This window comes from Sapajus apella, unplaced genomic scaffold (assembly GCF_009761245.1).
Source record: "Sapajus apella isolate SASKATOON/1434 unplaced genomic scaffold, GSC_monkey_1.0 scaffold102, whole genome shotgun sequence".
NCBI lineage: Eukaryota > Metazoa > Chordata > Mammalia > Primates > Cebidae > Sapajus > Sapajus apella.
In genome coordinates this window covers 1,550,848-1,567,978 of record NW_022437042.1, presented here as the reverse complement: position 1 = coordinate 1,567,978, position 17,131 = coordinate 1,550,848, and the positions used below count along the sequence as shown (strand labels likewise).

At 37.3% G+C, this 17,131-nt stretch overlaps 1 protein-coding gene across 10 annotated transcripts in view; it reads left to right on the top strand.

The window, feature by feature from the left end:
• The window catches only part of KLHL13 (kelch like family member 13), a 201,091-nt gene extending 198,262 nt beyond the window's left edge, over window positions 1-2,829 (top strand). For 7 of the 10 annotated variants that reach the window (XM_032258331.1, XM_032258332.1, XM_032258323.1 and 4 more), the window contains one exon: window positions 1,282-2,829. In XM_032258331.1, coding sequence (XP_032114222.1) covers window positions 1,282-1,769 — 488 coding nt within the window. In that variant the 3' untranslated portion in view covers window positions 1,770-2,829. The remainder of the gene's footprint in view (window positions 1-1,281) is intronic. The other 3 variants (XM_032258322.1, XM_032258328.1, XM_032258326.1) reach the window with 2 other exon arrangements.
• Window positions 2,830-17,131: the final 14,302 nt, after the last annotated feature.

Genomic DNA, 17,131 nt, shown 5'->3' with positions numbered 1-17,131 from the left:
GAAACTGTAGCTGTTTTTCAAAACAATTAATGCTGTTTTGGTTTCTGGGAATTCTATAAAGCCCAGAGAAAATATTTTTTAAAAGCAGAAGAAAACAATGATTGCCATCTGGCCACTTGACAGTAAAGCTTTGAATAATTTGACTAAAGATCAGCTTACTTCTCTCCCTTGTCTACAGAAGGTATAGTTTGATACTTTCATCATAGAGACTGATTTATATGTGATCTAAGAGTATACTTTGTAGACGGTACAGACCCAATTAGGCCAACAACAAATTGCTGCATGTATAAAATTCTACATATATTCAGCATTCTAATTCTTTTCTTTTTTTCTTTTTTTTTTTTTTTTGAGATGGAGTCTTGTTCTGTTGCCAGGCTGGAGTGCAGTGGTGCAATCTCGGCTCACTGCAACCTTCTCCTCCTGGGTTCAAGCAATTCTTCCGCCTCAGTCTCCCGAGTAGCTGGGACCACAGGCGCGTGCCATCACGCCCAGCTAATTTTTGTATCTTTATTAGAGACAGGGGTTTAACCATGTTGGCCAGGATGGTCTCAATCTCTTGACCTTGTGATCCGCCCACCTCTGCCTCCCAAAGTGTGTTGGGATTACAGGCGTGAGCCACTGTGACTGGCCAGCATTCTAATTCTTTAGATTTTTAAATATGCGTTCCAATAACAAATAACACTATCTACCCTCACTCCGCCCACCAAAATCTCTATAAACATAAACAATTCTGAATATTCTTATAAGCTTTTGCACTTGTACAAGACTTTCAACTTTTTCAAAGCATTTTGATAAACATCTCACTTCATAGTCACAGCCCTGATGCAATAATTAGAGTAGATATTGTCTTTTGACAAGTGAGGAAATGGGCACCTGGAATTTAATGTGCTCTAGCCCAGTGCTCAGCACCCCAGAGGGTACCCACTAACAGGCAGTAAGTAGTGAACGATGCTTTGTAGTTTAAGTTACTGCAGACCCAATTCTGTCAGTGACCAAAATATATTTTCCTTCAGCAGAGCCTTTTAAATACCATGGGTATTTGAGAAAGTCATTGCAATAATGTAAGTGATGGTTTTGTTCTTTAAAAAGATTAAAAATGTTATTTTCTTTATTTTTAATCCAGAGAATGTATTTATAGAGGGAAGACAGTCCTAAGAACAGTATTGATAAGCTATATGTCATACTATGTGGCTGGAAATGATCTATGACAGAGTTTCTTTACTTACTTTTGCATTTCTATAATAATTTATTTACTTCACGCCTATTGTTTTCATTCTTTAGGAGGAATTACTCATGATACTTTCCAAAAGGAGCTCATGTGCTTTGACCCTGATACTGACAAATGGATCCAGAAGGCACCAATGACCACCGTCAGAGGTCTGCATTGCATGTGTACAGTGGGAGAAAGGCTCTATGTCATTGGTGGCAATCACTTCAGAGGAACAAGTGATTATGATGATGTCCTAAGCTGTGAATACTATTCACCTATCCTTGACCAGTGGACCCCAATTGCTGCCATGTTAAGAGGGCAGAGTGATGTTGGGGTCGCTGTCTTTGAAAATAAAATCTATGTGGTTGGGGGGTATTCTTGGAATAATCGTTGCATGGTAGAGATAGTGCAGAAATACGATCCAGATAAAGATGAATGGCATAAGGTTTTTGATCTCCCAGAATCCCTTGGCGGCATTCGTGCTTGCACACTCACAGTTTTTCCACCGGAAGAAACCACACCATCACCTTCTAGAGAGTCCCCTCTTTCTGCACCTTAAGATCATCTCTCCAACTAAGATGCTGTAGTTCTATCTTTGCAATGTGTCATAAATTCTCTTCTTTTCCCCCCTTAAGTAGTATATATGTTAGGATTAGCCTCCGGTAATTGATACACATATTGGAAAAAAGAAAACATTGATGTTATTTGTGCTGTTTGGCCTAGATTGTTTATAAAGTGATAATGCAACCATTCTGGAAATGTATCCCATAGAAGCTGATGTTTAACATATGAAAAAAGTATCATCTATAAAATGTTCCTTCAGTACTCTTTAAATGCTGTGTATTGGGTGTAAGGTATTTGTCATCTTACATTAGTAAACCCAATAAGCCAAGTTGAAGGTGGATTATAGTAAATGTACAACTGTGTTCACTAGGCTTCAAAGTAAAAAGTTTTCCTTTCATCTTTGACTGTAAGATGTCAAAGGGAGGCAGCCTGCTTGAACAGGAAACAATACACAAAAGGTTGCCAACTCGCATGAGCTACCTCCCTCTTTTCATAAAGTATTTTTGACATATCTGTCAACCCACCTGACTGTGTGGGTGCGTTGAGAACACAAAGTTTCTTAGACACACAGGAGAAATAGCTTAAATTCACCAATATTAATTTAAAAAGCAGCATGAACCCTCTACTTATATACAACGGTTTGGAATTTTTAAAGTGTGTATATATACATACACACACATATGTCAAATATAATTTTTTAAAAAATTGAGTGGCACACCAAATAAATGTGAAATTAAAAAGAATTCTTCCAAAAAGCAGCTTCCATTAAAATGGGAATTCAGTATGCACATATTGAATGCATATATGTAGAACCATACAGAATTTAGGTGGATAAGGGCTAGAAATTTTGAGCAACAAAATTTGTCACTTGACCAGATTTTATCTTTTGTCCTTTGCTGTTGTGGTAACTTGCATATTATATGTATTCTGTATACTCAGTTCATAAGGTTATTTAGCACAAAGTATAGCAGCTTCACCTGGAGAGCTGCTTTTGCTCAGTAAATTCAACTTCCATGTTTTATCTTTTTTTGTTCAATAAAAAACATTTAATGTCATTTTGGTCTGAGACATCCCATTATTGTCTGATTTGACTTCCTTTGGTTAAATATCTATATATTTGTATGGCAATGTTAAAGTGATCAGAATTTACAGCTCTGAGCAGCGTGGATGAGTGAATATGCAGTTTATTCAAAGAAATAAAGAATTTGACCAAATCTAACCATATTCATCAAAATTTATTGCTGGTTGTGTTTGGAGAGTTAGATTATGGAAGATGATAACTGGCTCTTTACCACAGAAGAAGAACTTCCAGCCATGTCTAAACCAAAAGAACAGTTACAATTCTGAGTTTAGTCTCCCTGATCTTCAAGATTTATCTTGGTTGAAAGAAGGGATTGTGGAAAATTACCTCAGAGATTTGTCTTGACCTAGGATCCCAAAGGAAAAATGTTTTTGTAAAAGATTATTTGAGAATTATGTTAGCATCATATTGTGATCTTTTCTGCTGTATCTGCAGATGATCAGATTAAATCTGAGCCAAAAATTTAGGGCTATTAAAATACAACTAGAGAGTCTTCAAATTTCTTTACCAGTGGGTGATTAGCAGTGCAAATATCACTGCCTCTATCTTGAGATAAATAATTAAGGAAACATTTTTCTTAGTGTCAGTACATTTGAATATTAGGAAAAGCTTGGTATGAATTTGAAAAACCCTCTTGAGCATGATTATCCTTAAGTTGGAACAACTGGTCCAATGGTAGCAGTTCTCTGCTTATAGGCAGAGTGGATTCAGCCATTTGCACATAGTTAACACCTGCCTAAAAATGGAGGCATTATTTGGTTTGGCTGTGTCCTCATCTTGAATTATAGCTCCCGTAGGGACTCGTTGGGAGGTGATTGAATCATGGGGGTGGGTTTTTCCCGTGCTGTTCTCGTGGTAGTGAATAAGTCACATGAGCTCTGATGGTTTTATAAAGGGCAGTTCCTCTGCAAACGCTCTCTTGCCTGCCACCATGTGGGACCTGCCTTTGTTCCTCCTTCATCTTCTGAATCACCATCATAATTGTAAGGTCTCCCAAGCCATGTGGAACTGTGAGTACATTAAATCTCTTTCTTCTTTATAAATTACCCAGTCTTGGATATCTCTTCATAGCAGTATGAAAATGGACTAATACAAGGAGTATGTATATAAGACAGATTGATAATTGTGAAATAATCCAATGTGGGCATGCCTGATCAAGTGGCTCTTCTCCAAGCAGCAAAGATTCTTTCCATCTTGTGACCTCTCCCTTTTAGGTTCTCAGAGTACTCTGCATTCAGTCAGAAGAAGAAAACTGGAGGATTGTAGGTGGAAGGGCTATAGTGGTCAGGCTTGAAAGAGGCATACATTATCTCTACCCACATCACCTGTACCCACATTCTAGCGGCCAGAAGTCAGTTCTGTGGCTATATATAAACACAAAGGGAACTGGAAAACATCAGATAGCTGTGTTCCCAGAAAGAAGAAGAAATGGGGATGGTGATCTTCTAGCAGTCTGCCACAGGGAATAAGACAAAACCTGCATACCCACTTCTGTTTGACATCTCAGCTTTTCTGCATCTATGTATGTTATTTAGATTAGCAATTAATTTCACACTTTACTGTAGGTGCTATTATTAAAGAATTCTAACAGCTGGAAAATTATTACACGTTTCTTTACCGTGAATTAACTTTTTCTTTATGAAAAAAATACCTGCTAGATATTAGTTGGCTTTATAAGCATTTCTCACATTTGTTCTTCTTAAGTTCTTGGCCTACTTGAAAGAGGAACTATAGAATTCTTTAAATCTCAAAAGGTTTGTGATTTCCTTTCTTGGTCAAGGTTACTGGACTCTGAAAGAAGAAGAAAGAATTTGCCTATTTCTATAATTTTTAGAAAATTCATCTGATAATCAGTATTTTCCCTGAAGTGTGAAATTATGACCTGAAACTCTTTCTTTTCTAAAATTACGTTAGGGACTAAAATATACATACAGGCAAATATATGTAATATTTCTTTGGAAGTTGCTAAAATAATTCCATATTAGCCCATGACAGGGTGCACCGAAGAGCAATTAAGTAGCGTCTTATTTAATTAGTTTCACGATGTGACCTTTTATTTTCTCATTTCAAGGGCCTTTGCGTGTTTTTCTCCCACAAGAATAGTAAGCAAACATTCTTGAGTGGAGAGTTGGCTGTGCTTCTAATTTTATTCTTAGCTCCCATGCCTTTCATTGTGTTTTTCATTTTCAAGCCACAAAACCACAGGTTTAGTCCTTTGCACATCAAATAGCTTTGTGAGTAGGCAGGAAGAAAAGTAAATGTAAAGCAAGTTCTTACAGATTAAGGAAATTTTATTTTAAATTGGTCAAATAATTCACTGTTTAAAACTTCTGGTAATTATAAAAACGCAAAATATAGAAAAATTAAAGTATAAGAAAGAAGAAAAAAGTCATCTCCCCCATATCAAGATAGCTATTGCTAATTATGAGTATATTGTTTATACACAATTATTTAAAAATCAGCACGATTTTTGTATATACTGCATAAGTATGTTCTGATACATCAATACATCATTTCCTGATATAAAATATATTCTAATATACCAATGCATTAACTTTTGATACAAAATGCATCAATGCAATATTTAGGATAAGATTTTGTCATGTGTAATAAGTGAAGTTTAACAATTAGGCAATGTGTTGGACATTTGTCAGTTTAAAAAATACTGAATATTGACATGATCAAATCAGATGTTTGCATAATTAAGCAATAGTGATGCTAGACAATTAAAATATTTATTTCATTAGTGAACCTAATTTGTGTAATTCATATCTCATAGAGGATATTTTATTTCTATTTACAATTAGTGTTCCTTACTGAGCATGTATTAAACATTTTCAAAGCATTGTCAAATGCATCTTTACCTTGTATGTGTTATTTGGCAATGTGACTAAGATAAACAAAGATTTAATTTAAAAAGTGAGACTAAAGGCCATACCTTAATCGAAAGAAAAAAAGAGATATCAAAACAGGGCTTGGCAAACTTTCTGTAAAGAGCCAGTAAATATTTTAATCTTTGTGATCCAGATGGTCTTCATCACAACTACTCAACTCTGCTGTTGCAGTGTGAAGGCAGACACAGACAATATGGAAATGAAGGAGTGTGGATATGTTCCAATAAAACTTTATTTATAGACACTGAAATTTGAATTTCATATAATTTTTGTGTATTACAAAATATTATTCTTTTGACTTCTTTCAGCCATTTAAAAATACCATTCTTAGCTCATGAGCCATACCAGATTTGGTCCACAGGCTGTAGTTTGCTGACCCCGGCATTACAAAAGCATATTTCATTACCATTCATTTGTGTTTTTGAAAAAAAATTGTTATGAACCTATTTCGTATCAGTCAATGGAAAGTCCTAAGGCTACACAGATGAATAAAACAATTCTGCCCTCATGAACTCAGTCTAATTGGGGAGATAAGTACTTACACCGTATTGTGCTTGAGGCCATGATGGGTGTAAAGAAGCAACATCTGAGCAGAGTTGTAGGCATAGGTCTTTGTAAAGTGAGTGGAAGGCTATCAAGAAATGAGAGCCTGCCTTAATAAGATATAGTTTCTGTAGCCACAAAGGTGGAAATGAGAGAGTACTCATAGGGAAAGGGTAGCCTCTTTTTGAAATCCTAGCACCTATTCTCTGAGATACAACTTCCTGTAGCAAATCTCTCATTAATTACCCCAACTACCAACTTGCTGGTTCTGTGCTAGGTAGAGTCATATAGAACTTGTCCTTCAAAATACTCTGTAACCCAGCAAAAATCAGGATGGAATATTTCATAGGGTTTCTCTAAAACCTCAGTGTATTATGGAAGCCTTTTACTACAAGAAGCAGAAATCCCCAACTTTTAACAATAAGGAAATGTGTTTTCTCACAATTCTTCAATGCCTTCTTGGAGGTAAAAGATGACTCAGGCATAGTATAATTAGATAAATGTCATCGAACACTTAGGGTTTTTTTTTTTTTTTCTTCACACTCCATTTGCAATAGCTTTCCAAACACTGTGTTGCCAGTATCATCTCTAGTTAACACCCAGAGAGAGAAAACCTCTCCCGAGCATGGAATTTAAATCCTTCTTTTCAGTCTGATGGAGTCAACTTAGGAGATATGACTGCCCCTGGTCCAGTTGCTACGGAAATTTCATGCATGGATTGGCTTAGACTAATTATCTTATATGAAATCATTGTGGAATTAATCATAATAGCCTTCTCACTCAGGAAGAACAAAATGAAAACACGTAGGGAAAGGAAATTTAGCTAATTGGATTTACTTCATTTAGTTTGTCTGTAATCAGCTTGGGCTTTTTCTAGATTGGTGTTTTTCAAAGTCTGGTCATAACTTATTAGTGCAAAAGTTCTCAAATTGTGGTCGAGGCACACTGGTGTCCCTGAGACTCTTTCAGAGGGTTCACAGGATCAAAATTATTTTCATTGCAATACTAAGACATCATTTACCTGTTTCACTCTCATTTCTCCATAAATGTACAGTGGAGTTTTCCGGAGTCTGAAGAATGCATAATGATAGAATTGATCAGTCAGGTATATGGAAAGAGTTTACAAATGTTTGCATTTAAAAATATTCCCATTTTTCATTTTGAATGCAGTAAATAGCAATAGATATAATCCATATGAACAAAACCTCTTTCATTTCCTTAAAAAATATTAAGAGTGTAAAGGAGTATTGAGACCAGAAAGATTGAGAACAACTGGTACAGCTGGTGTTAGTTCTAAAATAGATTTTAGTGGATTACAAGCAACATTTTTTTGCAGAAATAGAAGAAAACATATAGTGTACTATACATCATAATTTTAGGGGTTTTTCTTGAATTTCTGTTTTGGGTATATATGTGTATATATATATACATATTATATATTTATGTATACATATATACTTATGCACATATGCATAGCCATATAGGTATATGTAATAAATTTCACAAAGCAATACACATACACACACATGATTGCAATGTAAACATTTCTGAATGTAGGGCCTGATCAAAAATGATCGAAAACACTGTTCATTGGCTGCTGACCATACTCTTGTGATAAAGGTCTTCCTTTCACCATTACCAAGGAACACAGTCTTCTAGATTGCTCAAAGTCCTGACATCAAAGAGCAAGATGCAGAGAGATATATTACCTAAAGTCTGATTTCTCAGTTCTTATCTCAAAACCTGCTCATTCCCTTGATAATTAAAAGCAAAACCCAGAGAAACTCAACTACCTATAGATTCCCTCCTGATCTTAGATAAATTCACATGATAGCTACATTAGAGGAGAACACATAACCCCAAATGTAGCATAAATGGTATACAATCATGGTAGCAGGCTTTTAAATTCCTTATACAAATCTCTTAATTAAAGGCATTTCCCCAAAGGAAAAGTAGTTCTAGTAGACGTTAGTGAATATGGGATGAAAAGAGGCCCTGATTGTAAGGCATAAAAACTAACGTCCAACCAGCTTAGACTAAAAGGAAAAACATATTAGACCAGTAGTGGGCCATCTCACAAAACCTTAGGAAGACCAGAGCTGAAGCTCGGACACAGTAAGAACTGGAGGAAGAAGCAAATGCTGACAGTACTCTGTGACTCTGTTTTTCTCAGACAGTGAGATTCATTGTCTCCTCCTGCAGACAAGCTTCCTTGATATGGTACTGACCGTGATTGGGAGCTCCCAAAATTTCCAGCTTTCCCTACCATAAAGAAAATGTCACCCACTCCCCTTTATCAGTTAAAGACTCTTTGATAAGCAGTCATTGACCAGATTTAGCTCAAATACTTAACTTTGGATTAATAAGCAAGGGCCCTGCCAAAGGGTCTGAGTGCTGATGTAAATGCTGGTGACATGATTCCTACAAAAGATACTTTTCTCACAAACAAGGAAGTTATTTTGAGCCAAGAAATCCCCCAAATTGATGTCTACAGCAATAGCTAGGTCAAGGTATAGTTACCTTCCTGATGTCCAAAGGAAAATGTATGTGTTTGCCAGTCAAGAGGCCAGACATTTCTAAAAAGTTGTCAGGGTCCATGAAGAGAGCTTATCCCTACTTGAGAGTCAGTGAGTACCATACCATTTTCTACCTTCCACCTCATTAAAGCTCAGGCTTTCCAGTGTTCAAAAAGCCATCACTATGGTCAAGAATGAAAGGCAGCCAGGGAGGGAGAATTTGCACTGTTGTATCTCATTGCTGATTGTCCTCACTGTATGGTATGTTGGTCTAAGTAGAAGAGCAAATGCAAAATGACAAAATATGGCAGAATGTGAGCTAACATCTAAAAGCATTTGTTTTAAACTATTTAGAAAGGAAAGCCACCAAGCTCTTAAACACAACAAATATGTGATGAAGTTGCTGTAGCAAATCTTAGTAACAAGGCTCAGTCTGGAATAGCTGCAAATGTGGCAGCAGGGCACCCAAACACATGTAGCATGTTCTAGCCTTAAACATTTATCTTCCTGCTCTATGGCAGGAAGGAAGAAGCAGAGGCATAGTGCTGTACAAAAGACTTGTGGCCTCCATCAGAGAGAAAATCCCCTGCTCTAGAGCTGTGTCTGTGAGACAAATTAGAGTGAGTATTGATCAAGGTACTCAGACACAGGAGCAGGTACCCTGGAAGGCTGCAATAAAGTTAGGACATCTGTGATCTTCCTTATCAGATTTGATGTATCCCTTCTGGTCCTGTATTAGAAGGTTGTCTATATTAAACCTAATTGGCTTTTGACATCCTCATGTAATTGAGATGTAAGATACTATCCTGTTAGAGGAATTAAGAGGCTTGCAAGGAAGGTGTGGATACATTTGGAAAGCATATAGGACATATGTCTCTACTAATTTGGAGTCCAGAATAAAATGTTTGGGGAAACTGATAGAGATACAAAAGGTTTCCAAGGACATGGCAGTATCTAGAGGTGTGATAGTGGTGGGCAGTCAGTCAAACTGATCCTGTGAAGAGGGTAGAGGAGATCACAGAGATCTGTTCTTCAGGTTTTCACATCAGTGAGTTGGCTAGAAGAGTTGACTTATGCATACACATCACTGGGAGTACACCCGTCTTCTGCCTTCTCCCTCATGCTAAGTATTCAGGTCAATATGAGTCTTATATATTCCATGTAGGCCTGGATGAGTTTAGGAAAGGCACAGTAAGTCATCAGGGGGGCCAAGGAAGGGAGATGTTTTATTACTGTGCCCTCCCACCCATTTCACAAAACCATTGTGCCTCTTATGCCAGGATGAGGCACAATAGCAAAATGACAAGAGACAGAAGATGAGCACCACATTATTTCAAATTTGACTGTGCAAGGAAGTCCACAACATGAGAGCTGTTTACAAGGAATAAAGACTTTATTTTTATTTCATTTTTAATGTTAAAAATATCAGATGTACTGACTAGTAGAGAGTAGTGAAATGAACAGGTACATACTCATTATTTATATGTAACAATTTTAGACATTTTTTCATATTTGCTTAATCTAATTTTTGTTAAAGTATTTTAAAGTAAATAATGAACATAACATTTCTCCCCTAAATACTTTGGCATGTGTATTTAAAACTAAAGGAATTCTTCTTAAAACAACACCATTATCCTGCCTAATACAATTCGTAATTTCTAACTCAGTACACATTTAAATACCCACTAAAAATTAAAATTTCCCCAGTTATTCCCCAACTATCTCATACAAGCCTTTGTTCAAGCCAGAATAGAAGAGGGCTTTGTGGCCCAAGAGCACAATTTTAGAATATTTGCTAGTATGAGAGTAAGAAAAGTAGGAACCGTCTATGTATGATGTCTCAGCCAAGTTTCTGAACATGCTGGGGGAGTGGGAGAAGGAGGGGTTGCTCTAGCCCAAGGGATCAAAAGGCTAATGATCACAACCCATGACAAAGACTCTAACAATAGAAATTTTCATCAGGGATTCGGGAGCATGATATTTTTTTCAGAGCTGTCAAAAACAGAGCCAGAAACCTGAGGAACATGCCTGGGACATCTATGGCATTGAACACAAGTGAACTTTTATATTTCTTATGGTAAGCTAAACTGTTTTAACAAACAGACCCAAAATGAAAATGGCTCAAACAAAACATGTTTACTTCTTACTCATAACAGTCAAGAGCTGTGTTCCAGATCTGAGGGTAGCTGTCACACAGGAACGGTCTTTTATCTATGGCTTCCCAAACAGCCATTATCATCTCCAACCCAGTGAACCAGAACAGGGGAGGATGGATCAATTGAAGATTTGTTGGCCGGATCTGGATGTAGTGCACATTACTTCTCACACTATTTCCAGGAGGGTGGGAAACAGAGGCTAAGGTTGAACTCGGGATGAAATAGGGAAAAATTGTGGTAAAGCACTAGCAGATCCAGGCATAATGAAGGAGTTTCACCTCTGATTTAAGATGGAGTCTGTTCCCAAGAAACTGGCAGAATCTCATGCAGGGTTTGTGAGTAAATAAAGATCTCATGGAGTATATGAGATCTTAAATTTGGAGAGAGGACAAAAATGGGCTGCTTTTGCACATATCGGTGAGGGAGCCCCCATTGACTATGACTTCAGACTGTGAGATCAGGGTAGCAGGTGCAAAAATTTTCATAATTTTTACCTTTGCCACTCATGAGTGAGTGAGTTCCTGAAGTACAGTCATGCATTGCTGAATGATGGGGAGACATTCTGAGAAATATACCATTAGGTGATTTCACTGTTGTGTGAGTATCATAGTGTACTTATACAAACCTAGATGGTACAGCCTACTACGCATGTAGGTTATATGCATCCACTCAGTTGCACCTAGGTTAGAAACCTTTACAGCATGTTTCTGTACTGAATACTATAGACAATTGTAACACAATGGTAAGTATTTCTGAATCTAAACATAGAACATGTACAGTAAAAATATGGTATTATAATCCTATGGGACCACCATTGTATATGCAGTTCATTGTTGACAAAAACTATGTGGTGCATGACTGTATATGAGCACAGTCCTAGGGTATCAGAAACTCAGGGAATGACAAGCTATGGTCATTCAGCGAAATAGGCTGAATATCATTCAGCCTCATGTCAAGGAAGAATCAAGAGGAAAATATGGGAAGAAACAGTGATGATCTCTGAGGTATGGTTTGATTCTTTGTTTTTTTGTAAGAGAAAAAACTCAAAATCCATAGCTGTGTACAAGGAATAGTAAAGAGAAAGTTGTTATAAATTACTGAAGCAGGGCATAGGCCCTGTGTGCCATGGTCTCAAACAGGAGGATTTTGATCAGTATTGCAGCAGGCTTTTGATATCCATTCTTCAAGTTTGGACACAAAAACACAGGAACGTATTCAAGAGATGGGCCAGGTGAATCACTTCTGTGAAGTGCTTGGGGTTCTGTGACATAATTGTGTTTTCAGACTGCTTTCTGTGTTCCCCTACTTTTTGAGGTTCTTCGTATTTAAGCTCAATGATTTATTTACACTTAGTCATATGCAGGTAAATATTTTAATGATTTGGGGAAAAGGGAGGTACCCCAATTTATATAATTTGTGGTGTAAATATTTATATCATGGTTGATTTTAAGCTACCATGTGCCATTCCTGAAAGTGGAGTTGGGAAGAGTTGGCAGTATAAATCAGCTCCAGGGCACAATTCCATCCAGAGAGGATGGGGAAGAAATATTTTGTCAGGAATCCTTGGGACATGACTGGAATACATGGCTGTGTACATTTCTTACATCTGCTGGCTGCTCTTTTTGTTTTCTACTCTTTGACGGGTTTCCCATTTTAATCCCATCAATCACTTACCTCTTCGTGTGAATCATCAGGACTGGTTGTTTTTCATAAGCATATCTGGCAGTCATCTTAGGGGGGATGCATAGAGACTCTCTGGAAGTTGAAAGAATGTGCACTCATCCATCAGGAAGGCACTACAAATTTTGCTTCTAAGGCAAAAATTGTGTGTTGCCACAGGTTAAAAAAAAAGATTTCAGTGAGTTAGCAGGGCATATAAATGGATGGAAGAACTAATCCCTTTGTAGAGGGTGGGTTATGAAGAGTCAACTATCCTTTAGAAGTCTCAAGGTAGTAAGGCAGCAGGACAAATTGCCTCACAAACACATTGATCAAGGAGACTCTACATCTTGCTACCTTCCAGATGCTGCTTGCCTGGGGATCACCTGTGGGGACTGCAGGACAGTAAGGGTTGCTGCCGGTTTCTTCTGTTATCTTTGTCCTAGAGGAGTACCTGGCAGATGTCAGCCTGAGCTCTCCTTTATGAGGTGTCTCTTTGGGTATATGGGGGTCAGTTAGCTGCTTGAGGAGACAGTCTGTCCCTTATGGGAGCTCAAGTGCTGTGCTGGGAGCTCTGTTGTTCCGTGCAGAACTGCTGGGCAGATACTTTTAAGCCTGCTGCAGCAGAGCTCATAACCACCTCTTTTCCCAGGTGCTCTGTCCTAGAAAGGTTGGCTTTATTTATAAGTTCCTGTCATGCTGCTGCCTTTTTTCATAGATGCCCTGCCTCACACGGAGTAGTCTAGTCACAGTCTGTCAGCAGAGGCCTTGCTGAGCTGCCACAGGCTCTGCCCAGCTGCTGTGTGAACTGCCTCAGTAGTGGTAGACTGCCTCGGTAGTGGTGGTCACCCTTCCCCCACTGAGCTGGACCATCCTGGGTCCGGCTGTGCTTTCTGTGAAACTCGCAATCCAGAGCATTTCAGATTGCTTTTTTTGTTGGGGTGGTACCCACTGAGCCAGATTGCCTGGCTCCCTGTCTCTGCCCCGTTCCTTTCAGTTCAATGGGTAGCTCTGTCTCCCAGGAGTTCCAGGTGCCAGTTGAAACAGCCACCCAGATTTGTGTGAGTTTCTGTGTGCCACTTGGCAGTGGCTGAAACCACCATGCTGAAAAGTCGTGGCGCTTTTCGGCCTGGGAATCTCCTGGTCTGTGGGCAGTAAAAATTTGTTTGGAAATGCAGTGGGCACTCACCCTCTGTGTTGTTCTTGCTGGGAGCTGCACTCTGGAGCTATTTCTATTCAGCCATCTTGGATCTCTTCTCAGATATAAGTCTTTAATCCATTTAGATTTAAATTTTGCATATGGTGAGAAATAAGGGTCTAGTTTCATTTATCTGCATATGGCTATCCAGTTTTTCAAGCATCAGTTATTGAAGAGACTGTCTTTTCCCTAGCATATGTTCTTGTCACATTTGTTGAATATGAGTTTACTGTAGGTATGTAAATTTGTTTCTGGGTTTTTTATTCTGTTCTATTTATCTATGTTTCTGTTTTTATTATAGTGCCATGCTGTTTTGGTTAGTATAGCTCTGTACTGTAATTTGAAGTCAGGTAATGTGATTTCTCCAGTTTTTTTCTTTTTGCTCAGGATAGCTTTGACTATTCTGGGTCTTTTACATTCCATATAAATTTTGTGATTTTTTTTTTTATTTCTGTGAAGAATGTCATTGGTATATTGATAGGGATTGCACCAAATCTGTAGATTGCTTTGAGTATTTGGATTTTTTAATAATTTTGATTCCTCTAATCCATGATCATGAAATATCTTTCCATTTTTTGGTGTATTCTTCAATTTCTAGGATCAGAGTTTTATAGTTTTCCTGTAAGAAATCCTTCACTTCTTTGGTTAATTCCTATGTATTTAATTTTCTTTCTGGCTATTATAAATGGGACTACATTTTATTTCTTTTTCAGTTTGTTCACTGTTGCAATATAGAAATGCTACTGATTTTTGTATGTTGATTTTGTATCCTACAACTTTACTGAATTTGTTTATCAGTTCTAACAGCTTTTTTGGTGGAGTCTTTAGGTTTTTCCAAATGTAAGATCATGTCATCTGCAAATAAGGACAATTTGACTTATTCCATTCCAATTTGCATGCCCTTTATTTCTTTCTCTTGTCTGATTGCTCTAGCTAGCATGTTCAGGAGGAGGTTGAATAACAGTGGTGACAGTGGACATCCTCCTGGTGTTTCAGATCTTAGGGTGAAGGCTTGCAGCTTTTCCCCATTCAGTATGATACTAGCTGTGGATCTGTCATATATGGTTTTTATTATATAGAGGTATTTTTTTCTATATCCAGTTTTTGAGGGCTTTTTCATAAAGGTATGTTGAATTTTATCAAATGATTTTTTCAGCATGAACTGAAATGATCATATGGTTTTTATCCTTCATTCTGTTAATACAATGTATCACATTGACTGATTTACATATGTTGAACCATCCTTGCATCCCAGGGATAAATCATCCCACTTGATCATGATGAATGATCTTCCTAATATATTGATTAATTCAGTTTGGTAGTATTTGTTTGAGGACTTTTGCACCAATATTTATCAGAGATATTGGCCTGTGATTTTCTTTTTTTGATGTGTCTTTGTCTGGTTTTGGTATCAGGGTAATACTGGCCTCATATAATGAGTTTTGAAGTATTCCCAACTTCTTTACTTTTTCAGAATAGTTTGAGTAAGATTGGTAATATTTCTTCTTTAAATGTTTGGTAGAATTCAGCAGTGAAGTAATCAGGTTCTGGGCTTAAATTTTTTTCTTTTAATTTTTTAACTGGAAGACTTTTTTTTACAGCTTCAACCTTATTACTTATTGTTCTGATCAGAGTTTAGATTTCTTCCTGGTTGAATCGTGGTACATTGTTTGAGTCTAGAAATCTGGCAATTTCTTCAAGATTTTACCATTTATTGGCATAGATGCTGATAGTAGCCACTAATGATCCTTTGAATTTCTGCAATGTCAGTTGTAATGTCTCCTTTTTCACCTCTGATTTTATTTATTTGAATCTGCTCTCTTTTTGCTTAGTCTGGCTAAAGGTTTCCGATTTTTTTTTTTTTTTTTTTTTTTTTAGCTTTTCAAAAACCACCTTTTTCTTTCATTGACCTTTTGTACTTTTTTATTTCAATTTCATTTATTTCTGCTCTGATATTATTTCTTTTATTTTACTAATTTTGGGTTTGGTTTACTCTTCCTTTTTTAGTTTCTTTTTTTTTTGTTTGTTGTTGTTTGTTTTGATACTGAGTCTCACTCTGTCATTAAGGCTGGAGTGCAGTGGCACAATCTCGAGTTATTGCACTCTCTACCTCCCAGGTTCAAGCAATTCACCTGCCTCAGCCTCCCAAGTAGCTGGGATTACAGGTGCACACCATCATGACTGGGTAAATTTTTTTCTATTTTTACTAGAGTTGGGGTTTTGTTGCATTGGCCAGGCTGGTTTCAAACTCCTGACCTCAGGTGATCCAAATTGCCTTGACCTCCCGAAGTGCTGGGGTTACAGGCATGGGCCACTACACCTGGCTTTTTTAGTTCTTTAAGGTGCATTGCTAAATTGTTTATTTAAAGTTTTTCCTCTCTTTTGCTATAGGCACTTATAGGTATAAACTTCTGAGTACTGCTTTTGCTGTATCCCGTAGGTTTTGGTATATTGTGCTTCCATTATCATTTGTTTCAAGAAATTCTTTTAAAAATCTATTATACTTTAAGTTCTGGGGTACATGGCAGATTGTACAGGTTTGTTACATAGGTATACATGTGCGATGGTGGTGGTTTGCTGCATCCATTGCCCTGTCATCTACATTAGGTATTTCTTCTAATGTTATCCCTTCCTAACCCCTCCACTCCCTGCTATTCCTTCCCTAGCCTCCCGACCCTCCAGGCCCCGGTGTGTGATGTTCCTTTCCCTGTGTCCGTTTGTTCTCATTGTTCAACACCACTTATGAGTGAAAACATGCAGTGTTTGGTTTTCTATTCAAGAAAATTTTAAATTTCCTTAATTTCTTCATTGACCCACTGGTCATTCAGGAGCATATTGTTTAGCTTCAATGTATTTGTATAGTTTCCAGAATTCCTCATGGTTTTGTTTTCCAGTTTTATTACATTGTGGTCAGAGAAGATGCTTGATATTATTTCATTTTTTAAAATGCTTTAAGACATTTTTGTGACTTAACATATGGTCTATCCTTGAGAATGACCCATGTGCTGAAAAAAAGAATGTGTATTCTGCAGCTGTTGAATGAAATGTTCCATAAATATCTATTAGATCCATTTGGTCTACAGTGCAGATTAAGTCTGATGTTTCTTTGTTCATTTTCTGTCTGGAAGATCCGTTCAATGCTGAAAGTGGGCTGCTGAAATCTTCAGCTATTACTGTATTTTGGTCGATCTCTCTTTTTAACTTTAATAATATCTGCTTTATATATCTGAGTGCTACAGTCTTGTATATATTTTTGCAATTCTTTTTTTTTTTTTTTTTTGGGACGGAGTTTCGCTCTTGTTACCCAGGC